Here is a 27,114-nt window from a genome sequence, read left to right as displayed (position 1 = left end):
AATATTTGAAGCAGTTTCCCTCAAAACAAATATTCACGTTAATTATGAAACATAGCATGAATTCATAGGTAGCCTGTCAATAATTATGGTTATGAGTGTGGTATACTAATGTCATAATTTTTATTTAAATTTATAAACCTGTCAGCACCCTGCGATTGTTACTGGTTTGTTTTTTTAAGTACCTTGGATGAAAACTTGAAAGAAATAGACGAAAATAGAAGCAGAAGTTATGTTTAAGTGGGATACTTCTGCAGTTTTCTTTTGAACTCCCTTGTGAATTTCTAAATGGGTTGCAATATATTTTTACTTCTTTGGAAAATGAAATTTATAAGTTAAAAGTGAAGGGAGATATAGCTAACATAACTGCCAAAGTTGCTTTTTCTCTATAACTCTAGCTAAGAAATGACCATATTTTGTCCATGTGTCCGTATGTCTGGGCTCAGGAGTCTTTCAGAGTTGATTTGATGTACTGTTGAGCTGAGGGCCCTGTCCTGCCACCTCTTGTTCAAGGAAAGACACAAGACACTTCCTTAGGGAACCCAGTGAAGATACCTACTGATGGGAAGCAGGACAGTTGATTCGCTCCCTCTGTTTCTGTTTTAATGCTACACTGGGGTGAGATTAAGCCGTACCTCCCAAGAAAAAGAACAGGGAACCTGATGTATCTAGATTGGTTTACTCTGAGCCACAGCAGTTGTTCCTCTTGCCATCACAGAGGGGACATTGATGGTAGATCATGTCACCATCAGCTCTCCCTAGTGAAGACTCGTATCTGGAACCACATGGAGAAGACTGTGAGGTGAAAATATGCTACTGTCTGTCACATACTGCCAGGTAGATGCTTGCTGCTGGCAGAAGGCATAGAATAGTTTGTAAACTACATGAGTATTCTATCAAGTGGTATTATTCTTAAACAGGCTTTCATCTGTCTTTCCATTCATTTTTAATTTCTTAGCACTTCATAGTAGATGTGTTTTGAGTATTTTGGTCAGAATTATAAACATTGTCCTCTAAGGGAGTAATCATTCTCAATGAGGTGCTAAGTACCTGACGTTCAGTCCTCATAACTACTCTATGAGGTAGCAGGTGGAATGCCCATTTTATTTTATTTATAAAAATCTGGGATACATGTGCAGAACGTGCCGGTTTGTTACATAGGTATACATGTGCCGTGGTGATGTGCCACACCTATCAACCCATCATCTAGGTTTTAAGCCCCGCATGCATTAGGTATTTGTACTAATGCTCTCCCTCCCCTTGCCCCCTACCCCACCACGGGCCCCGATGTGTGATGTTCCCCTCCCTGTGTCTATGTGTTCTCATCATTCAGCTCCCACTTATGAGTGATAACATGTGGTGTTTGGTTTTCTGTTTCTGTGTTAGTTTGCTGAGAATGATGGCTTCCAGCTTCATCCATGTCCCTGCAGAAGACTTTAACTCATTCTTTTTTATGGCTGCATATAGTATTCCATGGTGTGTATGTGCCCCATTTTCTTTATCCAGTCGATCATCAATGGGCATTTGGGTTGGTTCCAAGTCTTTGCTATTGTAAATAGTGCTGCATTAAAATATATGTGTGCATGTGTCTTTAGAGTAGAATGATTTCTAATCCTTTGGATATATGCCCAGTAATGGGATTGCTCAGTCAAATGGTATTTCTGGTTCTAGATCCTTGAGGAATCGCCACACTGACTTCCACAATGGTTGAACTAATTTACACTCCCACCAACAGTGTAAGAGTGTGCCTATTTCTTCACAGCCTTACCAGCACCTGTTGTTTCCTGACTTTTAAATAATTGCCATTGTAACTGGCATGAGATGGTATCTCATTGTGGTTCTGATTTGCATTCTCTAATGACCAGTGATCATGAGCTTTTTTTCATGTTTGTTGGCTGCATAAATGTCTTCTTTTGAGAAGTATCTGTTCATATCCTTTGCCCACTTTTTGATAGGGTTGTTTTCTTCTTGTAAATTTACTTAAGTTCCTTGCAGATTCTACATAATAGACCTTTGTCAGATGGGTAGATCGCAAAAATTTTTCTCCCATTTGAAGGTTCCTTATTCACTCAGATGATAGTTTCTTTTGCTGTGCAGAAGCTCTTTGTTTGATTAGATCCCATTTGTCAGTTTTGTCTTCTGTTGCCATTGTTTTTGGTATTTTAGTCATGAAGTCTTTGTCCATGTCTATGTCCTGAATGGAATTGCCTAGGTTTTCTTCTAGGGATTTTATGGTTTTGGGTTTTACATTTAAGTCTGTAATCCATCTTGAGTTAATTTTTGTGTAAGGTGTAAGGAAGGGGTCTAGTTTGTTTTCTGCATATGGCTAGCCAGTTTTCCCAGCACTATTACTTAAATAGGGAATCGTTTCCCCATGGCTTTTTGTCAGGTTTGTCGAAGGTCAGATGGTTGTAGGTGTGTGGTGTTATTTCTGAAGTCTCTGTTTTGTTCCATTGGTCTATATATTTGTTTTGGTACCAGTACCATGCTGTTTGGTTACTGTAGCCTTGTAGTATAGTTTGAAGTCAGATAGCATGATCCCTCCAGCTTTGTTCTTTTTGTTTAGGATTATCTTGGCTGTATGGGCTCTTTTTTGGTTCCACATGAAATTTAAAGTAGTTTTATCTAACCCTACGAAGAACATCAATGGTAACTTAATGGGAATAGCATTGAATGTATAAATTACTTTGGACAGTATGGCCATTTTCATGATACTGATTCTTCCCATCCATGAGCATGGAATGTTTTTCCATTTGTTTATGTCCTCTCTTATTTCCTTGAGCAGTGGTTTGTAGTTCTCCTTGAAGAGGTCCTTCACGTCCCTTGTAAGTTGGATTCCTAGGTATTTTATTCTCTTTGTAGCAATTGTGAATGGGAGTTCACTCATGATTTGGCTCTGCTTATCTATTATTAGTGTATAGGAATGCTTGTGATTTTTGCACATTGATTTTGTATCTTGAGACTTTGCTGAAGTTGCTTATCAGCTTAATGAGTTTTGGGGCTGAGACAATAAGGTTTTCTAAGTATACAATCATGTCATCTGCAAACAGAGACAATTTGACTTCCTCTCTTCCTAGTTGAATACTTTCTCTTACCTGATTGCCCTGGCCAGAGCTTCCAATACTATAGGAGTGGTGAGAGAGGGCATCTTTGTCCCAGTTTCAAAGGGAATGCCCATTCAGTATGATATTGGCTAGAGTTTGTCATAAACAGCTCTTTTTGAGATAATGTGCCATCAATACCTAGTTTATTGAGAGTTTTTAGCATGAAGTGATGTTGAATTTTATCAAAGTCCTTTTCTGCATCTATTGAAATAATCATGTGGTCTTTGTCCTTGATTCTGTTAATGTGATGGATTACTTTTATTGATTTGCGTATGCTGAACCACCCTTGCATCCCAGGGATGAAGCTGAATTGATTGTGGTGGTGGATAAGCTTTTTGATGTGCTGTTGGATTCAGTTTGCCAGTATTTTATTGAGGATTTTCACATCGATGTTCATCAGGAATATTGGCCTGAAATTTTCTTTTTTTGTTGTGTCTCTGCTAGGTTTTGGTATTAGGATGATGCTGGCCTCATAAAATGAGTTGAGGAGGAGTCCCTCTTTTTCTATTGTTTGAAATCATTTCAGAAGGAATGGTAATTAGCTCTTTATATCTCTGGTAGAATTTGGTTGTGAATCCATCTGGTCCTGGGCTTTTTTTGGTTGGTAGGCTATTAATTACTGCTTCAATTTCAGAATTTGTTATTGGTCTCTTCAGAGATTTGGCTTCTTCCTGGTTTAGTCTTGGGAGGGGCTATGTGTCCAGGAATTTATCCATTTCTTCTAGATTCTCTAGTTTTAGTAGAGGTGTTTATAGTATTCTGATGGTAGTTTGTATTTCTGTGGGATCAGGGGTGATACCCCCTTTTTATTGTGTCTATTTGATTCTTCTCTTTTTCTTTATTAGTTTAACTAGTGGTCTATTTTGTTAATCTTTTCAAAAAACCAACTCCTGGGTTCATTGATTTTTTTTTTTTTTTTTTTTTTTTTTTTTTTTTTTTAAGGGTTTTTCATGTCTGTATCTCCTTCACTTCTGCTAGCTTTTGAATTTGTATGCTCTTAAAGCTTCTCTGGTTCTTTTCATTGTAATGTTAGGGTGTCGATTTCAGATCTTTCCAGCTTTCTGATGTGGGCATTTAGTGCTATAAATTTCCCTCTAAACACTGCTTTAGCTATGTCCCAGAGAGTCTGGTAACGTTGTCTCTTTGTTCTCATTGGTTTCAAAGAACTTATTTGTTTCTGCCTTAATTTCGTTATTTAACCAGGAATCATTCTGGAGCAGGTTCAGTTTCCATGTAGTTGTGCGGTTTTGAGTGTGTTTCCTAATCCCAAATTCTAATTTGATTGCACTGTGGTCTGAGAGACTGTTAAGATTACCATTCTTTTGCATGTGCTGAGGAGCCTTTTACTTCCAATTGTGTGGTTGATTTTAGAATAAGTGCCCTGTGGCACTGAGAAGAATGTATATTCTGTTCATTTGGAGGGAAAAGTTCTGTAAATGTCTATTAGGTGCACTTAATCCAGAACTGAGTTCAAGTCCTGAATATCCTTGTTAATTTTCTGTCTTGTTGATCTGTCTAGTATTGACAGTGGGGTGTTAAAGTCTCCCACTATTATTGTGTGGGAGTCTAAGTCTCTTTTTAGGTCTCTCAGAACTTGTTTTATGTGTCTGGGTGCTCCTGTATTGGGTGCTTATATATTTAGGATAGTTTGCTCTTCTTGTTGCATTGATCCCTTTATCATTATGTAATGTTCTTCTTTGTCTTTTTTTATCTTTTTTAAAGTCTGTTTTATCAGAGACTAGGATTGCAACTCCTGCTTTTTCTTTTTTTTTTTTTTTTTCTCTCTCCATTTGCTTGGTAAATATTCTTCCATCCTTTTATTTTGAATCTATGTGTGTCTTTGCATGTGAGATGGGTCTCCTGAATACAGCACACCAATGGGTCTTGACTTTTACCCACTTTGCCAGTCTGTGTTTTGTAACTGGGGCATTTAGCCTATTTACATTTCAGGTTAATATTGTTATGTGTCAATTTGATCCTGTCGTGATGCTAGCTGGTTATTTTGCACCTTAGTTGATGCAGTTTCTTCATAGTGTCCTTGGTCTTTGTTTTGTTATATTTTTGCAGTGGCTGGTACCGGTTTTTCCTTTCCATATTTAGTGCTTCCTTCCAGAACTCTTGTAAGACAGGGAATGCCCATTTTAGATATGAGTAAAATGAGGCTCAGACCAGTTCAGTGGCTCTGCATGGTGATCTATTCCTTAGTGAGTCCTCTTGAATTTGGGGTAAGTCTATTTATTGTCTGTCATCTAAGGGAGCTTGGTTTTTGTCTTCTGGTGCATATCAAAAAGTGGCTGTTTCCTCTTTTAAAAGCTTATTTTTAATTTTTGTGGGTACATAGTAGGTGAGGCGTATGTATTTATGGGGAATATGAAATACTGTGGCTCAGGCATGCAATGTGTAATAATCACATCGTGGCATATTGGGTGTCTATCCTTTTGAGCATTTGTCCTTGTTACAAACAATCCAGTGATACTTATTTTTAAGTGTACAGTTATTGATTATAGTTCCCTTGTGGTGGGGGGACTATAGTGAATAATTTAATTATTCATCAAATACTAAGTCTTGCTCATTCTATTTTTTTTAACCATTAATCATCGCTACCTTCCCTCCCAGCCCCCCACTACACTGCCCAGCCTCCAGTAACCATCCTTCTACTCCCTATCTCTGTGAGTTCAAATGCTTTGATTTTTAGATCCCACAAGGTAGTGAGAACATGGACTAGCTGGTTCTTGATTTAACACCTACAACGTTTTCAGATTATTTTTGCTTGTTTACAGTTTTTGTATGTTATACCTACTTTGAAATTTAGATACTGGTGAATTAACTGCTAAGCACGATTATTTTCATTAAGTACAGGGGAGCTTTGCTTACCTACTTTGTACTTCTTGTTCCTAAATTGTAGGGTTATATAGCTCGTCTCAGCACTACCATTATTCCTTACCTATATTTTGAACTATTTTTTTTTCTGGCCTTAATGCTATTGTCCACAATCCCTGTGAGTACCTCTGAATCCAGCCCAGTAGTTTTGCCTTGTAACCTCAAATTCCCAAGGAATACAGCCTGGTAAGAGATTGTTTCATGTATTTTTACAGCACAAGTGGTCTTCACATCCATCAGTAGTTAGTCTTCTGCACTCACCAAAAGCACGAAGTCATGTCTGGGGGGAAAGAATTTTTTTTAAAGAGCTGTAGACATTTTAATAAAAGTTTCTTCTCAGCTTTTCTGTGATGCGTATCAAGAGGGAAGTATAGTAACAGAGAATATAGCATTACTGCAACATGCCTGTCTGAATACATTTCAGTTCATTGAGCTAGATTTCCCTGAAAAGGGAATGTTCCCAGCCAAGTCTGCCCTAAAATCATAATAACCAAGGTGGCAAGCCCAGATTCTTGATGTCTGCAGGTGTTGTTTTTGTAATATTTTATTCTCCAGCACAGTGGCAACCAGGATCAAAGCTAATAGTCTAATTAAAACGAAAGATGGCCAGGCTCAGATGGGGATGGGATGAAGCCCTACGCCCAGTTAGAGTGGTGAAGTCCACTAGTTGTTTCCGACCAAGGTGTCGACTCTTGGCGTGAACCCACACAGTCTCTGAACCATTGTGCTGGTCATGACCACTAAGGTGTGGCAGGAAGGTGCTCTCTGGAGACTCACAGCCTGCTTACAAGCAATTCCAGGAGCAGGAAGCACAGAGACATATGGAAATTCCACTCTCATGCTTAATATACAACATGTAAAATGAATTTTTCATATTGGCTTTTTTAAAAAATGGAAGAGTTCCAGCTTTGCCTCGCTGGTGTGCCTTTTGGAGTTAGTGTCCTTTAAAGCAGCCAGAGGGGGAATAACTGTAATGTAAGCAGAGTGGTGTTTGCAAGTGAGAGCTGGGGGAGAGGCGATGATGATTTTGGAAACATTATTCTGGGTATTGCATTGAACAAAGAGTTATTACTGAAGGAAAAAATACCCAGAAATGCATTGTTAATGCTCTCTCGGATTTGGGCCTGGAGAACCATACTGTGAACTGAGTGGAAGATAAACAGGGAGGAAAATAGCAAATTAAGGGGACAAATAAGCAGGGGGAAGAAGGCGGGGGGAAGGTTGCCTGCTGGCATCAGGAGAGGAGAACATATAACCAGTGTCTGATGCATTTCCTTAAGAATCAGTGTGTTTGCAAATTGCTCCATTGCATCTTAGCAGAATCTAATCTGGGTAACGAAGAGCTGACTAGCGAACATAGTTGGATGAATTCCCCAAGTACTCCTGAAATATAACAGAGCAAGGAACAGTATAATGAAAAATAAGAGAGAGAGTAGCTAGAGGCTTAACTTATGATCAGTGTTCATTACAACAAATGACATTTTCACTGCAGAGTTACCATAAGATTATTGACTCTTACGTAATATGGTTCCCATCTGAATAGATTTGAGAACAGCTTAGCCTGTGAATGGGAGAGCTGCAGCCATCAGAGGACTGAAGATGTACTCAGTCCCCGTATTCACGTTTTCAATTAGTCCGAGGGAGCTGCCTGTTCAGGACCATGGACAGGGCAAAAAATAGTTTGCGCCTTCCTCCAGGCAGCATGGTGGTGATTATCTTTGGCATTGACTGGCATGGTCATGTGTTATATTCAGTGAAAACCAGACTCAGAAAGTGACTAAACTTGTTGGTAGTTTCATATCCAAGGCCTCCTCCTTATGTTCTCTGCCATTTGCTATTTTCCTCAAGCATACATATTGCAACATTTGAAAAATATATATCTCTTTGGAAAGAAACTGTGTTTTCTCTAAAACTTTGGGCACACAACCATAAGGCATGTTGCAACTCTGTGGCTTCAACCACATTTGAATGGACAACCCCAGTTCTGAGTGTAGCGTGGCATTGCCTTGGTTTGCTGAGCACCTGTTCGATACCCGCTGAGCACTCTGTATTTCTGTTGTTTTGTCCTCCCAACAACCCTATGAGCTATGTGCTATTATTATCAGTCCTATTTTATTTTATTTTTTTTTTGAGACGGAGTCTTGCTCTGCCTCCCAGGCTGGAGTACAGTGGCGCGAGCTCCACTCACCGCAAGCTCCGCCTCCCGGGTTCACGCCATTCTCCTGCCTCAGTCTCCCTTGTAGCTGGGACTACAGGCGCCTGCCACCGTGCCCGGCTATTTTTTTTTTTTTTTTTTTGTATTTTTAGTAGAGACGGGGTTTCACCGTGTTAGCCAGGATGGTCTGGATCTCCTGACCTCGTGATCCGCCCGTCTCGGCCTCCCAAAGTGCTGGGATTACAGGCTTGAGCCACCGTGCCCGGCCATCAGTCCTATTTTATGGAGAAGAAAGCACTCTGAGAGAGGTTAGGTAACTTGTCCAAGGGTACCCAGCTGCCAGAAATCACTAATGAATTTCAAAGTCATTTCTACCAGTCTACTGTACGTTGTAACTTCCACACAGGTGCTGAACATAAAGAGAGGTTCATTCATATTCATTCTCTCTCATTCTCTCTCACTCTCTGGAAAAGCAGCCTGGGTAGTAAGTCTGTCCAGAACCCTTGCTTTCAACCAGTATTCATGAGTCATGCCAGTCTTGCTTGCTGTGTATTTTAAAGTTAACTCTATACCGGTGTCTCCCATGAGAAAGGGTTTACTGTCACTGTTAGCTGGAGGTGCAGATGGCAGCCCGCAGTACATGGGAGTTACAAGCAGAGCAAGAGAACACAAAGAGGCCAGTGGGTCAGGGGCGGTCTTGTTGCAGGAAAGCAGCAAAGTGGTATCTGGAAACAAATCAACAGTTGTCAAAAGAATAATGAAGACATCTGTGGGAACTCAGTAGCAGCGTTTTTGGATCTCACCTTTTCTTTTCAGTTGTGTATTTCTAAATTTTATGAGAAAAAAATACCTCAACAAAGAATGGGGAAGTTAAAAAAATATAATTGGCCCTATTATAACCAGGGGATTTCCTGTTTGTTTCCTATTACTTCTAAGCAGCGTATTATCTTGTTTATAAAAGCCTGATTGGGACGTCCCTCCTCCTGGCCACTGCAGCCGGTTCTGGAGACTTCCCTGCAGCCCATGTTCCCTGGCAATGGGCCCAGAGGCTAGACGTAGTATGGCCACTCGAGAAGGAGCACAGCTGAGTGAGGAAGTCTGGCCCACCGTGGAAATGGCAAACTCTTGAACGCACCCAGCCTGTAGCCACTGCTGCTTGAGCCCCTAGGGAGGGCCTCATGGGTAATGCACTCTAGCCAGGCTGGGCACTGGGGACCTTTGGCTCTTAAAGCTGCTTTTATGTTTTCGTGCTTTGGGGAAAGAGAGGGACTGAATGTATTTTCTCCAACCAAGTAGCATTTAGGGGCTTCAGGAGTTAGTTATTCATCTTGGCCTAAAAACCTTTCCAGTATCACAACTATTACAAATAATTAAGGATATTGGGAAAATCTCTAGGTAAATGGGACTCTTGGTAACAGATTTCCTGTGTGTATCCTTCCTTACTCTAAACCAGCATGTCTAGCCTTTTTGGCACCAGGCACCAGTTTTGTACAAGACAGTTTTTCCATAGACCAGCAGGGTTGGGGGGAGATGGTTTGGGGATGCTTCAAGCACGTTACATTATAGTGCACCTTATTTCTATTATTATTACGTTGTAATATATAATGAAGTAATTATACGGTACACCATAGTACAGAATCAGTGGGAGCCCTGAGTTTATTTTTCTGTGACTAGACAGTCCCGTCTGGGGTTGATGGGAGACAGTGACAGATCATCAGGCATTAGATTCTCGTAAGGAGTGTGGAACCTAGATCTCTCGCATGTGCGGCTCACAATAGGGTTCATCCTCCTGTGAGAATCTAATGCTGCCACTGATCTGAGAGGAGGCGGAGCTCAGGCAGTAAAATGAGCAGTGGGGAGTGGCTGTAAATAAAAACGAAGCTTTGCTTGCTCGCCTGCCACTCACTTCCTACTGTAAGGCCCAGCTTCTAACAGGCTGCAGGTAGGTACCTGTCCACGGCCCAAGGGTTGGCCACCCCTGTTCTAAAGTATTAAAAGTAACCAAGTGCCAGGATCACAGGAGAGGGGCCATCAGCCTTTAAAATGTCTTTCATCTAAGTACAAAGAAGTGGCTCAACTCTACCATATTCAGCTTGTCTATATCAGCTGTGCAGTAGCATAGCCACCAACTGCAGGTGGCTGTTGAGCTGTTGAATTGTAGCTTGTCTGACAGACAGTGTGCTCTAACTCTACAGTATTCACCAGAGTTCAAAGACATAGTACTCAAAAAATCATTACATTTATGCAGTAAATTTACTAAATTATTCATCATCAAATTACAGATAACATAGATCAGGAATCATTTTTAAATTGAGGACATGTTGAATTTATATTTTGGCTATATTGGGTTAAATAAAATATGCTATTAAAATTAATTCCATCCAGTCTTTTTTACTTTTTTTAATGCCACTACGAGAAAATTTAAAGCTACATTCATGGCTCAAATTATATTTTGGACAGTGCTATTCTGTAGAGATGTGTGGAATATGGAATGTCTCTCTGCAAATTGGATGTACTAATGTGTGTTTAAGAAGATTTTGGAAACAGCTTATGAGGAGAGAAATTAACTCACTCGAGGTATTCAGTGCAGCAAATACTAAATAAAAGAGGGCTTGTTTTACCTTTTTGGGGAGATACGTTGGATGGAAATATTCTTGGATGATCGTCGTTCAGGGACGAATACTTTTCCATGAGAATATTGTCAAGGTAGTAGGAGTCGATTGTTACGGAACATGGTTTGTGGACGTTTGAAAATAACTATGGTGCACACATTCCTTTGGAATGTTCCATCCAGTGTCATCATACGGGGCCTGGGAGGGGCTTCGCTTTGCAGACACCTGCTCCTCTGGCATCTCCACTCCACGCTTTTACTTCCACCTCGCTCTCACCAGCTGTATTTAGCATGCTCTAGCACCTTCCAGAGGTGTTTTGTGGGTGAGATTCTTAGATGAAGCACTTGGAATTCTTGGATGCTAGGGGCTGTTGTGACAAGCTTCGGCTCTTCCCTCCCCGCCCACGGCCACAGTTTTGCTTGCAGCCTACGGGGCCTGTTGGGGGCATGAAGCGGCTAAGGCTCTCCCCTAGCCAGAGGCAGCTCCTGGAGGAGGCAGTGCCAGGGTCCCAGTCAATTCCTTGCTGATGCATGGAATCTTCTCATAGATCATTTTTAACATCAACCTTAAACCACAGACATCTTTATTTTTAAGCTTTTTGCACTTGCAGACCATAAGTTTTTCTGAGACTCTTAAAAATCTGACTTTAGGCTGGGCACCATGGCTCACACGTATAATCCCAGAAGGTCTGAGGAGGAGGTCTAAGGCCAAGGTAGGAGGATCGTTTGATGCCAGGAGTTCCATATTAGCCTGGGCAATATAGTAAGACCCTATCTCTACAAAATATTTAAAAATTGGCCAGACATAATGATGCGCACCTGTAGTCCCAGCACTTTGGGAGGCTGAGACAGGAGGATCTATTGAGCCCAGGAGTTTGAGGCTGCAGTGAGCTATGATCGTACCACAGCCAGGGCGACAGATCAAGACTCTGTCCCTCAACTAGGAGGAAATGGATGAAAATTATTAAGTCTGCTGACTCTACCCAGGGCTACAGGTATTTTTTTAAACTTTAAACTCTTCATTCTTTTTCACGATTTTTTTTTTCCCCAAAAAACTCAGAAATGTGAAAGTGAAAAAAAAAGAAGGATGGAGTTCAAAGTCTCATCTCCTGTTGCACTCTCGGAGATGCCTTCTCCATTAGCCCATTGCTGGGTGTTGACTTGCTCCTAAACACCACTTGACCCTTTCTGCACACCAGCATGTTCCCTTGCCCACAGAGCTGGGCTCCTCCCTGTCACTGGCCAGTAGCTCAAAGATAGGCATCCGGATGGAGGAGAATCACAGATGAACTTGAGATGCTGTGTTTGTGGCTAGTATTTGCCACTTCAAAGAGAACACGGCTTACATGGGGAAGTTTGTCTTTGCCAGGGAAGTGGAAAAAGGTACCAGATGCAGTTTCTCTGAGCTGCTTCTGCCTAAAGCCCACCTGGAGGATAAAGCACATGTACGTAGCTGGGTATTTTTTGGCATTGATTCCTAAGGATTTTAAAAATATCATTACTCTATTATGTTTTTGTTTTTAAATAGACACGGGGTATTACTGTGTTTCCCAGGCTGATCTTGAACTCCTAGGCTCAAAGGATCCTCCTGCCTCAGCCTCCCAAAGTGCTGGGATTACAGGCATGAGCCATTACACCTGGCCTGCTCCATAAGTGGAACGTGATTCACCTTCCAGAAAATCCATGGGCGATGGAGGAGGGGAAAATAATACAATGGCTGTCTAAAGTCTAATGATAATGGCTGGGTGTGGTGGCTCACGCCTGTAATCCTAACACTTTGGGAGGCTGAGGCGGGTGGATGGCTTGAGTCTAAGAGTCCAACACTAGCATAGGAAACAAGGCAAAACTCCATCTCTACAAGAAATGCAAAAATTAGCTGGGTGTGTTGGCATGTGCCTGTAATCCCTGCTACTCAGGAGGCAGAGGTTGCAGTGAGCTGGTACCACTCCATTGCACTCCAGCCTGGGCAACAGAGCGAGACTCTAAGAAAAACTCATGATAATTATAGATTATCATGCCATAATCTAACCAGAGCACAGAAGGAATCTTAGAGGTACAAGCCTTACTTGTAGAGTTACCTGTAGAGTTTCATGTAACATGATTTGGTTAAGGGGTAAATATGTTAACATTAAAGTAATGTGCTCTACAGCGTTCCTGGGCAAAGCATGTAAGTTCCATTCAGATGCCCAACCCTGACCAGGTTGAATCCTCTGCCCGGAGTGCTCTATTTTAGTGAGGTCTGGCACAGAGCGCCTGCTCAGTGGGTGATATCTGCCGTGGATATGAGATGGGGAGTAGCAGTGCTCAGGCCAGATTGTTACCACCCCTGTTTAGATTCAGACGCCTCATTTTCTTTTTGGGGAAACACAAATCACCCTGCTAGGGGATGAATCCCAAAGCCTTCTGAATTCCAATTTACCATTCTTTGCCCTGTACTCTGAAACTTATAGGCCTGAACTTAGATTGAATGTGATGTCCAGCTTTCCACTGACGTGGTATATTAGTCCATTCTCACATTGCTATAAAGACATACCTGAGACTGGGCAATTGATATAGAAAAGAGGTTTAACCGGCTCCTGGTTCTGCAGGAGGTACAGGAAGCATGGCGACTTCTGCTTCTGGGGAGGTCTCAGGAAACTTAGAATCGTGGTGGAAGGCGAAGGGGGCAGGCACACCACATGGCAGAGCCAGAATGAAAGAGTGCAAGGGGGTCGATGCATGCTTTTCAACAACCAGATCTCGCGAGAACTCACTCACTATCACGAGAACAGCACCAAGGGGATAGTGCTGAACCATCCATGAGAAACCACCCCCATGATCCAACCACCTCCAACATTGAGGAGTATAATTCCACAGGAGATTTGCTGGGAACACAGACCCAAACTGTATCACATGGCCATGTGTCACCTGCTGTGGTGAAATCATCAGGTCACCCGGGCAGAGAGAAACTGAGAGGGAGGGATAGTGCCAAGAGCAGATGGCCAACAGCCACAAATAGGGAGAGGAAGAGGATTATCAGTAGTGATACTACTACCACTAGGTATGGTATGCTTTTACCGTTTGTCCTTATTGTGAAAACAAGACAAAGCAAAGGCTTCTCTCCTAGATACTGGCATCCCTTTTCATGGGACACCAGAGCTGTGTAATGTCACTACATCTAGAGCCACGGGACAATGTATGCCCCACATGGTTTCCTTCACATGATATTGCTTAAGGCTTCAATGACTTAACATATACAACGTGGCAGAGAAGTTTCCTGTCCGCACGCTACAGAAGTCCTGCCCTGGCGATTATCAGCTTAATGACTCAGAAGTCACGAGCGACCCTCAGCTGCCCATATGGGAGCCTCGTGTGGCCAGGAAGACTCTCACCCTTCCATGATAATAAAAATTCATTCTGATTTTTTTTCCCAACAGAGAGGGAAGAAAACATTACTTTTTAGGATAATTTTAGTTGAGCCTGGTGACTTGTACCTGTAATCCCAGCTACTCAGAAGGCTGAGATCACTTGAGGTCAGAAGTTTGCGACTAACCTGGGCAACATAGCAAGATCCCATCTATAAAAATAAAGTTAAAAATATATATATAATGTTAATTTTAACTGAATTCTTTTATAAATAACTAGTATCTTAAACTAGTTCTTATTAACATTAAAAATAATTAACATTCTATAAAAGTCCTTTGTACCTTAAAGGAATTTAGTAGAATCACCCTGGTCACGGTACTTTAAAAAAGTATCCACAAGAGGACAATGGCCTGGCTTCCCAAAGGCCTCATGAAGTGGCACTGCAGCACCTGTATTGAGTACCTGGTCTTCCCTTTAGCCTTAGAAGCCCTGCAAGCTGGCAAGGCGCGCCTGTAATCCCAGCACTTTGGGAGGCTGAGGCAGGCGGAACTCTTGAAGCCAGGTGTTTAAGAGCAGCCTGGACAGCACAGTGAAACCCCCCTCTACTATTTAAAAAAAAAAAAAGACAGGCATGGTGGCACGTGCTTGTGCCAGCTACCCAGGAGGCTGAGGCAGGAGGATCACTTGAGCCCAAGAGGTGGAGGCTACAGTGAGCCATGATCGCACCACTGCATTCCAGCCTGGGCAACAGAGTATGACCCTGTCTCAAAAAGGAAAGAAAATGAAACCCTGCAGCAAACTGAGGAAAATCACATAAGGGGAGGAACCAGAATTCCACAAAAGAGGATAACTGCCCCCAAAGACGGGAACACTTGCCTCGGTCTGCACAGCACACATCCCTTTGGTAGACAGCTCCAGGCGGGAAGCTGATGGTAGTCACCTGATGAGTGTGGAACTGAGGACATCAGGAAGTGATCCTGAGCTCAGATGTTCAGTCACTCCATATTTTGGGGGTGACAATTGTGTACGAGGCAGCAGGCACTGGAGAAACAGAAGTGATTTAGGCCTAGTCCCTGTCCCAGAGGCACTAATGATCTAGTTGGGATCCGTGTATCTGGATACCTATAATACTTCCTAGTAAACACAGCTGTATATACTTTCATTCAGTCAATCAACAAACATTTCTAGTGTGTCCCGGGGACAGTGAACAAGACAGATAAGGCTCTGGTGCTCTAGGAATGAACCTTCTATCAGGGGAGGCAGGAAACAGACATCAAATAAATAACTAGATGGTGATGAGTGGTGTGATGGGAATGAACGTAGTCAAAGATAGAAAGTGTGGGCAAAGACGACCGGGCTAGGGAACTCACATTTGCAGTAGACCAGAGTGATGGTGTGTTTGTCAGGACTCAGCATTGCTTTGATTACAAGGAACACAAGGCCTAAGAGGGAGGGGGATTATTTGATGATTTTACACTAAACATCCTCCAGCAATACAGCTGACTTTAGGCATGGGGACCCACACAACGTCCTTGGGCCCAGTCTCTGTCCTTCCCTTCTGCTTTGCTGGTTTCTCCTCCAAGCAGGCTCTCTCACCACAGTGCTAGGACAGGATACCAGCAGATCTGGGCTCATCCTTCCTACTTCAAGTAAAACAGAAAAGAAAGGACTTTTCTTCCCACGCGGTTTGAGCTCCGATATGAGGCCTGTTTTTCTCGTTGGCTCTCTTTGGTCCCATGCTTGTGTGTAAACCAGTTACGGTACCCAGGGTGACAGGACACCCTGACGGACCTAAGGCTAAGTCATGTTGACACCAACATCAGGGAAACACAGCCAGACCCCGGAGTCTGAACGCCTGTGGTCACATCACAGTATTTAAACTCTGTGCCTCTGTTTCCCCACCTGCCAAATGGGAATGGTAGTAGCGCCTGTCTCAGGGGGACCTTGAGAGGAGCTTTCCAGGTAGAGTGAATCGCAATGGGAAACAGAAGCCCCTGAGGAGCTTGGATCAGGGGCGTGGAGGGTCACGGCAGAAGATATGGAGGTGAGCTGGTCAGAAGCTGGACCGTGCAGGTGTGGATCGCGTGTTCTGGGTGGGCAGTGCCACGTTGTTTTCGGTGATTCCTCCTAGACACATAGTCCCGCCAGGGCATCCACAGAACTCACAGCCGCTGGTCCCCACTGCCTGCATTTTCTCCCCCGTTTTCAGTGCTGACTCTGGTGGGCAGATTCTCTTTCCAGCTTTGTTGATATCCCTGGTCTGCTTAGAGTCGAGGCGCGCTGGTCTGGGAGTTATGCTGGTGTTATTTTGGGTGACTTTTCATGTTTCTGCTTTGATCTATTCTATGTTGATTTTTATTATTTAACACGCAGGGGAAAACCTTATTTCCCCATACATTCAAGTTTTGGGGTGGTGCCTCACTCTTGCCCCGACCAGAGTCATCCCCAGCTAATTCTGTGTTGGCAGGGCATAAAATCGGAAGCAGGTTATGTTAATATGGACCAAAGTGGTCATTGGTGACTGCATCCTATCATCATCCAGCTAGCTGTTTTAAGAGGTCCATTAGATAATTACTATTTAGGTTTTGAAAGCTAGATTCAAGTTAGTGGATTTTCATAGTAGTGTTTTTGGAGAATAATTTTTAAATAGGTAAATTGCCCATACGAAAATAATTCCTTACTTATATTTATGAATAGGTTTGTGTATCGCTGTATTACAAGCACATATACAGTTGGATGTCTCTTTTTAATATCTGCAGATGCCAAGTACTAAAATAATTATTTCTTTTCATAAATAAAAGAAATCCACTCCAGGTATGAAGTCTGTCAGAGAAGTAGCTTGTTTGGGAAACTTACCAGTGCCCTTGGACTGATTTCCTTTTTGCCTTTGAGTTTATTCTGGAAATTGCAACATTTAGCACTTTGCAGTTTAATTTAAAAGGATTACCTATTTTCTTAAATGCTTAAGCAGTGAAGCAAGTTGCAGTTATTGATTTTTCTCTGCATGTATTCCGTGAAAGCTCCTTCCCCGGGGAACATACCTCCTGAACTGCTGGTGACAGCTCGGACCTCTGATACATAACCAAAGACCTTGCCTAATATCCTTGCAAGTGCTCCGGGAATTTTTATTAAGTAAAAGCATCATTAGAGTAGACAGGATGATGAAGTTTAATGAGCATCTTTTGTGCATGATATTGTTAGTTTTGCTCTTCCAGAATCCTCATTTCTCCCCTCCAGTGGGGCAGATCGTGAGTCTAAAATATATGGCTGTTTTGAAATCTGCCTTATATATTATAGCCTATTTTTCATATAGCTTGCTATCTGTCTTAAGCCAACTACACATTTCCTTGTGGCTGTTTATATAGATGCCATTTGCACATGCATGTTTATACTTTCTTTCTCCACTATGTTGGGAACAGAAAGCAGGTTATAATGGAGAAGAATGTGACAGACACGCGCTGCCATTCGTAAATTGCATGGAACCATCTCTTGGAGGTTTGATCTCAAAAAAAAAATCATTTCCTTTTGAATTAATGAGACTTCTCACAGGAATTAGGGTAACTGTTAATTTTTTTCTTTCTTTAGGGCTCAGCAATTTACGTGCTCAGGTTCTGTCACCAGCCCCTGATAGATGCCGGATAGGAGAAATAAGGCTATTGCCAAGTGCTTATTAATAATCTCGGCTTCACACTTTGTCCGCAGATCTATTTGTGGAGATTTTAAATTTAGGATCCTACCAGAAGATTACAGATTAGAAGCAAAATTATTTTTCTCCATTATTTTCACTGGCCATATCCTGCGATTTTAAAATTGGTTCTTTTCTTGGTCTGTATGAGGACTTGCCATGGAAACACCCAAAACAACAGTAGGGATACATATGACACGAGCAAACGACTTCAGAACAGCATATTGCACCTCTCATATACCTGGCATTCTGAAAGACAATATTTACATAGCACACAATGTGTTTCTAGCAGTGCCTGGAGTGTATAGACTACAAAAGAAGTTAAGCCTGCACTCCCTGCCCTGCAGAAAATGGTAGACTTCTTAAGAAAACAAAACCAAGATGGGAGATGAGGTAACTTAGTGCTTTAAGAGTTTGGACTTTGGAGTCATTGCCTGGGTTTATCAGAGCCTCAAGCTGCTAAGCCTCAATTTCCTCATCTGACAAATAATGATCATAATAGTAGCTTCCTCGTTGGGTTGTTGCAGCAGTGAATAATGAATGCACATTAGCTGCATTGGAAATGTCGTGCTATGATCACAGCACCCTGCTGATGTTTTGAGATAACATGCCAAGGTCAGGAGTCACTTTATGTATCAAGGACTTAGGGATGAGATCCTGATACATCCCGTAGGGCTTTGTGACAGCAGAATGGAGAAGGTGAGGAGGAAGCTGTGAAAGTCCTCAAGGCCTCAAAATACGGACAGTTGCAGAGGGGACCTAAGCAGGCATTCCTGGCAGTAATAACACAGATAAGCAGCAACAACAGAAACAAGCCAAAAGGAATGTTGGCTGTCAGGAAAGGCTTATCTCAGGCCTCAGATTGATTTAGCCCTCTTTTCATTTTTCAAAACACTTCGGTGAGCCCAGGGCAACCTGATTATCAGTTCACCCGCCAGGTAGATAATGGGCGAATACTCCCCTTTTCCAGTTCAGATGGCAGAGGTTCTGGAAAGATACAGGACTCTGAGGCTACGCAGCTAGTAAGTGACAGAATTCACACTCCATCTTTCCTGCATGCTGCCCTGCTTGCCTTAGTGCAGAGAGAGAGGACATTGGGCGAGCCAGGTCCCCCAACCGCTTGCGCTGTGGCTGCTCTGTGCCAGGTGCCAGGCTGGGCACCCCATCCAGCAGCCAGAGGTTGCTGTTTTTCATGCATGCACCAGGAAGAGTTGTGCAGACATCCTGTGTAGGACACACTGGGAAGGGAAGTCACCTGCGTCAGGAAGACCAAGGAGGGAACCATTATAATAACTGGCCATGTGACATGGGCCTGATTAGGAGAAAAAAGGAATGGATGATGGAAATAAGAATAAACGAGGTGCCATAAAACAGCTAGTTAATGAGTTATGGATCTTTAGAGGAGCTGATGAAAGCTGTGGTCCCTTTCTGCTGAAATATACACATACAACTTTAGAGTTTCAGACACTTCTGGGGTCCTAGGCTAAGAACGTCTACTGTAGAAGAAACTAAACTTCTATCAGACCTGATTAGTATGGTGACCAAAAAAGAGAGAATGTCAAAATGACTTCAGCATCTGCTCCTGAAGTTCTAGAGACATGGAGGGACAGACCTGTGGAAGGTGGGGTGAGGGACTCTTCCCTGCCTTTTGGGGTTTGATAGCCAAATTGTCCCAGTGGGCTGAAGAGGATGAGGACTTGGAGAGCGGCTGCTCAGAAACAATCATGAAAGTTATAAAATTAGATGGGAAGAAGACACAAAGACACACAAGGACCATTGAGGTGTCCAGAGAGAAAACAAGAATCAGGGTGACATCCTAGAGCCAAGGGAGAACATTTTTAAGAATGAGTGGCTTGGCGGAGGGCATTGCGGGGGAGGAGGGGCGGTCTTCCTTGCTGCTGCAGCAAAGGGATGTGAGACCCTTGGATCTGACGTAAGACTCAGTTTTTTCAAAAATGAAGATGCCCGCATTAAATAAAATCCATGTATCAGCCAGGCGCAGTGGCTTACGCCTGTGATCCCAGCACTTTGGGAGGCCGAGGTGAGAGGGTTGCTTGAGCCCAAGTTCAAAACTAGCCTAGCAACATAGTGAGACCCCCATCTCTACAATAAGATTTTAAAGTAAGCCGGCCATGAGGGTCTGCACCTGTAGTCCCAGCTACTTGGGAGGGTGAGGCAGGAATCCCTTAAGGCCAGAGGTCAGTGCTGCAGTGAGCTGTGATCATGCCACTGCATTCCTGGGTGACAGATCCATACCCTGTCTCAGGAAGAAAAAAAAAAAAAAATCCACGTGTCGTGTGATAGAAAATCACGCATAATACATACTGCTTACAAAAAGAAAATGTTGCAAAAGTTATTCTGAGTACAGTAGACTGGAATTTTTTGCTGTACAATCTTAGCCATCCATACATGGCAGTGGTCAGTTGCAAGGAGCTTGAAGCGGCCTGTCTGCAGGCTGTTTTCACAGCACACCGACGAGGTCACCAGCCTGCCAACCCAGGCGGTCTCCAGGATCATTTCCCAGTGATCCTTCTACAGGTAGGCTTCAGCAGGGTTCCTGGGGTGGCTGCTTAGGGCAGGGCCCACTCCCACGTTGGTGTTGGGGCTTCACAGTGAGATATAGAGCCCCTGTGAGCCTAGCTGTCTGGTTCACTCATCTCCCAGCACTGAGAGCATTGCAGGCATCTCATCTTTGAAACCATTTTCAGCAACAGAAGCCTATTCATCAGACTCTCAAGAGCAATTGATCCTCTCGTGTCACTTCAGAGTGCTCTTTCTCGGTTTTTCCCACATCTTAATTGTCTCCCAGTTCTCTTCTCCAAATCCTGGGTTTCAGGGGAGAGAAGATATTCTAGGGCTCCATGCCAAAGGGTTTCCTCCAGTTCCTGGGCTGAGCATTTTACCCACCAGCCACTGCAGCCCCATGGGTGACCTTGGGCCAGGCTCCCTTTATCACTTTCCAGCTGGCATAGCTGAGTGGCAGTGGCAGTGCCCGCCGAAGCTTTCCCAGAAAGATCTGCACCAAAGTGCAGATTCTGGGCAGCACGAGGGCGTGGCAGCAGCCTGCAAGAGATGGAAGGAGCTGGCCCTGGTAGCCTTCGTCAAAGAAGCTTCCTGAGAGGTTAGAGGTGGCAGCTATCATTGTGAAATGCCTACTGTGTGCCCAATGAACAAGAGCATTTCCCTAATTTAATCTTCTCCCAAACCCTCCATGGTAGCTGGGAATCTTCATCTTCCTTTTGCAGATGGAGACATCAGACTGTTGGAGGTGAGCGAGGTTCCCCAGGGCACACATCATTCAGGACCAAGCAGGGTGCAGAAGGCAGAGGTGATTGTCAATCTCAGAGACTGTTCTCCAGGAATCCCCAGTGCAGGGTGCACTGGGCTCCTGTAGGGCCAGACAGGTGCCACGTGAGCAGAGAGCTGCGGTGGCCCCGAGGGTACACGCCGTCTCGGAGGGGACAGTGGTGCCAGGGTCTGAGGGATGGTTGGGGTTTCCCAGGTGCAGGAGATGGAGAAGCTGTGTTCACCAAAGCCCTGGGGGAAAAGTACAAGTTACGAGAGGTCGGGACAAACGTTTTTCACCAACGCTGGCACTTCCCCGCATGGCGCTGTGTGGTCTGGCACTGTCTTTCCTCTCAGGAACTGCAAGGAATAGGATGTCTTTCAATGGCACTGGCTGCTCTGTCCTCTGTAGTCAGTCACTGCTACAAATTCAATCCAGGTACATGCAAAACACAAGCCACAGTGTTAGCTTCAGAGGGTGGGGCGACAGGGACCAGCCAGTTCATACTAGCAAGGGGACAATTTGCAAACCTGTTTTCACTTCCTCTCATAAAAACTACACCCATTTTTCCTTTGGGACACACCTTGCCTCTCTGAATCTTGGTTCTTTCATTTTTCCATCTTTCTAATTTACCCCAGAAATTCATTTTTCCTATTGAAATTAAGCAGAATCCTCATGGACAGGCCACCCTGTGAGGCCCAGAGAGGCTCAGCTACTATGTGAGTTCTCTACTGCTGCTCTAACAGATTACCAAAAACTTAGTAGTTGAAAACAAAACGAATGTATTACCTGGTGGTTCTGGAGGTCAGAAGTCTGAAACCAGTGTTGCTACGTTGCATCTTTCAGATTCTAGGGAAGAGGTTTCCTTGTTTTTCTGGCTTACACAGACCACCTGTGTTCCTTGGTTCATAGCCCTTTCCCCCATCTTCAGAGGCTGCAGTGTAACATCTTCAAATCTCTTTCAGTCTGACCCCCCGTTTTTATTTTTGATTGATTGTTAAGGTCTTGCCCTATGGCCAGGCTGGATTGCAGTGGGGTGATCATGGCTCACTGTAGCCTGAAACTCCCAAGCTCAAGCAATGCTCCCAGCACAGTCTCCCAAGTAAGTAGCCGGGACTACAGGTGAGCTCCACCACACCTGGCTAATTTTTTTTTTGCACTCTTTGTAGAGATGGGGTCTCCCTATGTTGCCCAGGCTGGTCGCAAACTCCTGGCTTCAAGCAATCCTCCCACCTTGGCCTCCTAAAGCGCTGGGATTACAGATGTGTACCCCTGCACCTGGCCCCTCCTGCTGCTTTCTTATAAGGGCCCTTTTGATGACACTGAGCCCACAGGATCATCCAGGATTCTCTTCCCAGCTCAAGGTTCTTAACTAAGTCATGCCTGCAGAGTCCCCACTGCCATGGAAAGTAACAGTCACAGGTTTCAGGGATCAGATGTGGCCACCTTTGGGAGCTGTGATTCTGTCTACCACACTTACTTGCCCAATTGAGGCCCCGTGGCTCGTAACTGGCAGAGCCAGGAATGCAACACCAGACTGTGGAGTTTGTTGTGACTACACCGCCACTGCCGTAGCCACATCCCCGTGAAAATGGCCACTTATGGCCGCTTAGCAAAACGCCAGCGCTCCTCTGCCCACACAGCTGGAGGAGGTAAAGGATCGTGCGGCGGACAGCAGCGTCATCCAGCCCTGCCGATGACTCACTGAGGAAGTGGGCCATGCATTTAGCTCTGTCTTAGTTGCTTGCTTCAAAGAGGATTAAAACCTTTGTTCCAGCGGTGTTTGGGGATTTAGCGTTGATAGAAAATACCGTGTTATTTTGCAGGGGAAACAGCCCTAAAGAAGGAAGGTAATCATATAATTATTTTGATTTAATCACTCTTGACTGTAACCCCACGTCTGTCCTACTTTTCAGCAAGCACTCGCTGGCTGCTTCCAGTAGGTTTGCCATGGTGCTGGGCTTACCGAACCAGCCTGCAATGAAGACAAACGACATCTCTAGCTTCCAGATAAAGAAACTGAGGCATGGAGAGGGAGGCGAACATTGGTAATCATTTGCCCAGAGTCAACAGCTAATAAATGTAAAAAGCAGGATTTGAACAGCAAGTTCAGGGCCGCCGGCTCCCACCTGGCCCTTTGTAGTGACTTGCTCTGCAGCTCCAGGACGTTCAGACCCACACTGGGATCTGAATGTAAAAAGGCAGAGACTGCAACACAAACATTCCAGTTCACTCCGAAAAAGGAGAAGAGCCCTGCAGCTTTTGCAACCCCTTCTGAAATTGCTTGCCTGGATTCCCGTCGTCAGGGCCCAGCTGAACACCCACCCCTTCTGGGAAGCCCCCACACCCACCTCAGCCCTTCCCTCATTCAAGACATGACACGAAGAAGGGCCTTGTCAATTCCTTTCAATTCCTACTGCTCCTCTCCCTCTGCTAACCTCTTATCATTGCCAAGACCCTTTCCTACACTCAAGTATTGCTAGGTTTCCACGGGCATGAACTGTGGAGTCATCTGTCGACTTTTAGAATCCTTACGGTTTAGAGGCCAGGTGCATGGCTCACACCTGTAATCCCAGAACTTTGGGAGGTCAAGGTGGGTGGATCATTTGAGGTCAGGAGTTCGAGACCAGCCTGGCCAATGTAGCAAAACCCCATATCTTCTAAAAATACAAAAATTAGGCAGGCATGGTGGCAAACGCTTGCAATTCCAGCTGCTTAGGAGGCTGAGGCACGAGAATCACTTGAACTCAGGAGGCAGAAGCTGCAGTGAACTGAAATAGCGCCACTGCACTCCAGCCTGGGTGACAGAGCAAGACTCCATCTGAAGAAAAAAAAAAAAATCTTTAAAGTTTGAAACTATCTTTGAATAAGAATATACATACATATTTTTTTGCTCTGTGCAGATAAGGGGTTGGGAAAGAGGGAAGATCTCTGAGGCTATAAGGAAGCTGTGTGTATCGCTGAAGCTGGGACAGGGCTACTGTCTCCATTACACGTGCAAAAAGACCTCTAAACTCCAGGCTCTCATGTTCTGTCTAGTACATATGGAACCTTCTTGATGCATAAGAATGGCCTCCCCTTTTCCTGGAGAGCAACCCCAGCACCTGGCTGGATGTGTACACCCTGGCTCGTAGGTCTGTCTCTGGCCAGCTCTGAACCCTGCGTTCTGTACTCCGTGAGAGTGACTGTCGATGGAACCTGCTTGTACCGCCTCCAAGGTGACACTTGGAAGACTGGAATAGAATACAGCATGGCCTCTCAAAACCATAGTGTCCAGCTTTCCTGGATCACAAAATCAGTTGGGCAGTTCCATCTGCCAGCCCTTCCCCTCTGCCTGTCAGCCATGGTGCAGATGTCATCCAGAACACTAGTATTGGAGGCCAGGCACAGTGGCTCATCCCTGTAATCCACTTTGGGAGGCCAAGGCAGGAGGATTGCTTGGGGCCAGGAGTTTAAGACCAGCCTGGGCAACAAAGTGAGACCCCATGTCTATGAAAATAATTTTTTTTTGGCGGGGCATCGTGACTCAAGGCCTGCAATCCCAGCACTTTGAGACGCCAAGGTGGGTGGATCACTGTAAGTCAAGAGTTCAAGACCAGCCTGGCCAACATGGTAAAACCCCATCGCTACTAAAAAATGCGAAATCAGCTGGGCGTGGTGGTGCATGCCTGTAAGCCCAGTTACTCAGGAGGCTGAGGCAGGAGAATCGCTTGAACCTGGAAGGCGGAGGTTGCAGTGAGCCAAGATCACACCACTGCACTCCAGCCTGGGCAACAGAACGGGACTCAGTCTTAAAAAAATATATATTTTATATATATATATATTTTTTTTTTTTAATTAGCTAGGCATGGTGGCATATATGTGTAGTCCAGCTACTCAGGAATTCTGAGGCATGAGATCACTTGAACCCAGAAGTTTGAGGCTGCAGTGAGCTATGATCGTACCACTTGCCCTCCAGCCTGGGGAACAGAGTGACAGAGTGAGACACTCAAAAAAAAAAAAATGCCAGACGCCAGTATATGCTAAACAGCCCAAGACGCCGGCATCCAGAGTGTGTGTATATTCCTCGTGTGGATACTGGAGCTGGGGCCACCTGGTACAGGGACGTCAGGCTCTGTGCCAAACCCCATTCATAGCGACTACAGGCTGTGGAGCTGGGTATGCCCTTGCTGTAGAGGACCTGAGACACCCGCCAGGCTCTCTTGGAGACACAGTTATATCAATAAAAGGAGATAAGTTTGAGCTGTATTTATTTTAGGGTGGCTTTTAATTTGTTTCAATCAGAATTACTCATAAATTATCGATTAATTACCTTCTACTGTTCAGTTAAATCCTCTCAGCCACAGAGGCAGCTTTGCTGTGCAATGAATGCCATCCACCGTAATTATAGGGCACTATGTCCGCATTTAATCAGCGGTACTTATTAATGTGGCATTGATGTGTGTTAGCCCACCCCACGCTATCTATCATGGGTGAGCAGCCAGCACAGATTCGGACACCATTGCTCTCTGTCCCATTAGCCAGCCCCTGGGCTTTCGAGCCAAGCATCATGCTCACTTTTCACTAAATAGACACTCTGTCTCGTCCATTCAATTCCATTTGTATCATTGTCGACTTAAACACTCATAAGCTTTTGAACTTCAGTCCCGAACGGCTGAGCAGGGCCTGACCAGTTCTCCCAGTGAGTGTGAAATCCCAAGAGACTGGTCCGTGATCGGGCGTCATGGCATGGCGTGCATGTATAAGAGAATTTTATATTCAACACAGCATATGACCTAGAGAACACAGAAGTGATCTTTTGGTTTCCTTTGGCTTACTATTTCTGGAGATTCTTCTATTCCTGAAAGCTCTTCCAATGAAAGCTATGTTGTGTTGGCAAAATAGATCTGATGGTGTCCTTTCTCTGTCTTTGCAGCCTCTATGGCAGACACATGCAGGCCAACCCAGAACCACCAAAGAAGAATAATGACAAATCGAAGAAGATCAGCCGGAAACCCCTGGCAGCCAAGAACAGATAAGGAAGGAGTTGGCATCGGCTGGCCTTCCAGCACCTTCTCTCTCCAACACTTCATTCTCTCTTGCTCTCTCAAATAAACACAATGCGTGTGTGGCCTTTTTTATTTTTCTTTTCACTCTGTAATGCTTCCCACCTTACCTTTTAGATTCTTTTGGTAGGTGGGAGATTGTTGTAAGGTCTTTAAACCATACGAAAAGCAGGGAACAAAGCTCTTATTCAACTGCAAATTCCATAGTGGGCTCAGGCTTTTGTTGAATAGACATCACAAGGTTGCTTATTATCAAAAGAATAATTAAAATCATGTAACCATTTAAATGTCACTGTTAACACTTTTCACTCTTTCTGTTGATTCACACAACTCATTATTTTGCTTTATTAAAAATCTTCTTCGCCACCGAGATATGTTAATTTAACTTACAAATGATTTTAATAAAATCTTGAGTGAGTTTGTATCACATGTTACTTGTTGACCCAGAATAAAAGAACAGTCTGATCTTGGGGTATAACACATTTTCATTTACTTTTCTCCCCCAAAATCATCTTATCCAATTTTATTGGTTATACATGATAAACTTTTCATGAAAGAAATGCAAAATTAAATCACAGTTCGTTTCTTCTCACATTAATTTGTCAAGTTTTTTTTTTTTCTTTGAAGACTTTCTAAATTAGGAAGCAGAAAAACAAATCTCTAGGAGATTCTGCCAAAGGATTTTGGAAAGTAGCATTCCTTCGCCGAAGAAATGGTGATTTCTGCCAGGGGCTGGTAGACAAGAACTGTGAAAGGGAGAGAGAAAAAACCTCAACTATGTTTTTTGTCACGGCAGAAAATCTGCTCACATCAAAGCATTCTTCTAAGCGACTTCGATGCCAAGGAAGTTGTGTAAATGTGCACACGCTACACCACACCCAGGGTGGAAACCACAGTTGCAGAGTCATTGATCAATCAATTGTTTAACATCTGTGAGGCAGCTTTCCTTCTTCTCAACAGGGAAACCTATGACAATGACAATAAATGCAAGCTCAGGTTTTGTGCT

The 27,114-nt window shown here is 43.9% G+C and overlaps 1 protein-coding gene across 2 annotated transcripts in view; it reads left to right on the top strand.

The window, feature by feature from the left end:
- RSU1 (Ras suppressor protein 1) overlaps positions 1 to 26,532 on the top strand; it is a 237,398-nt gene extending 210,866 nt beyond the window's left edge. For both annotated transcript variants that reach the window (XM_001093095.5, XM_028826023.2), the window contains one exon: positions 25,979 to 26,532. In XM_001093095.5, the coding sequence (XP_001093095.4) occupies positions 25,979 to 26,081 (103 nt within the window). In that variant the 3' untranslated portion in view covers positions 26,082 to 26,532. The remainder of the gene's footprint in view (positions 1 to 25,978) is intronic.
- The last annotated feature ends 582 nt before the right edge of the window (positions 26,533 to 27,114 follow it).

The sequence above is a fragment of the Macaca mulatta genome, chromosome 9 (assembly GCF_049350105.2).
Source record: "Macaca mulatta isolate MMU2019108-1 chromosome 9, T2T-MMU8v2.0, whole genome shotgun sequence".
In the NCBI taxonomy this organism is placed as follows: Eukaryota; Metazoa; Chordata; class Mammalia; order Primates; family Cercopithecidae; genus Macaca; species Macaca mulatta.
This window is presented reverse-complemented; position numbering and strand designations above follow the sequence as displayed.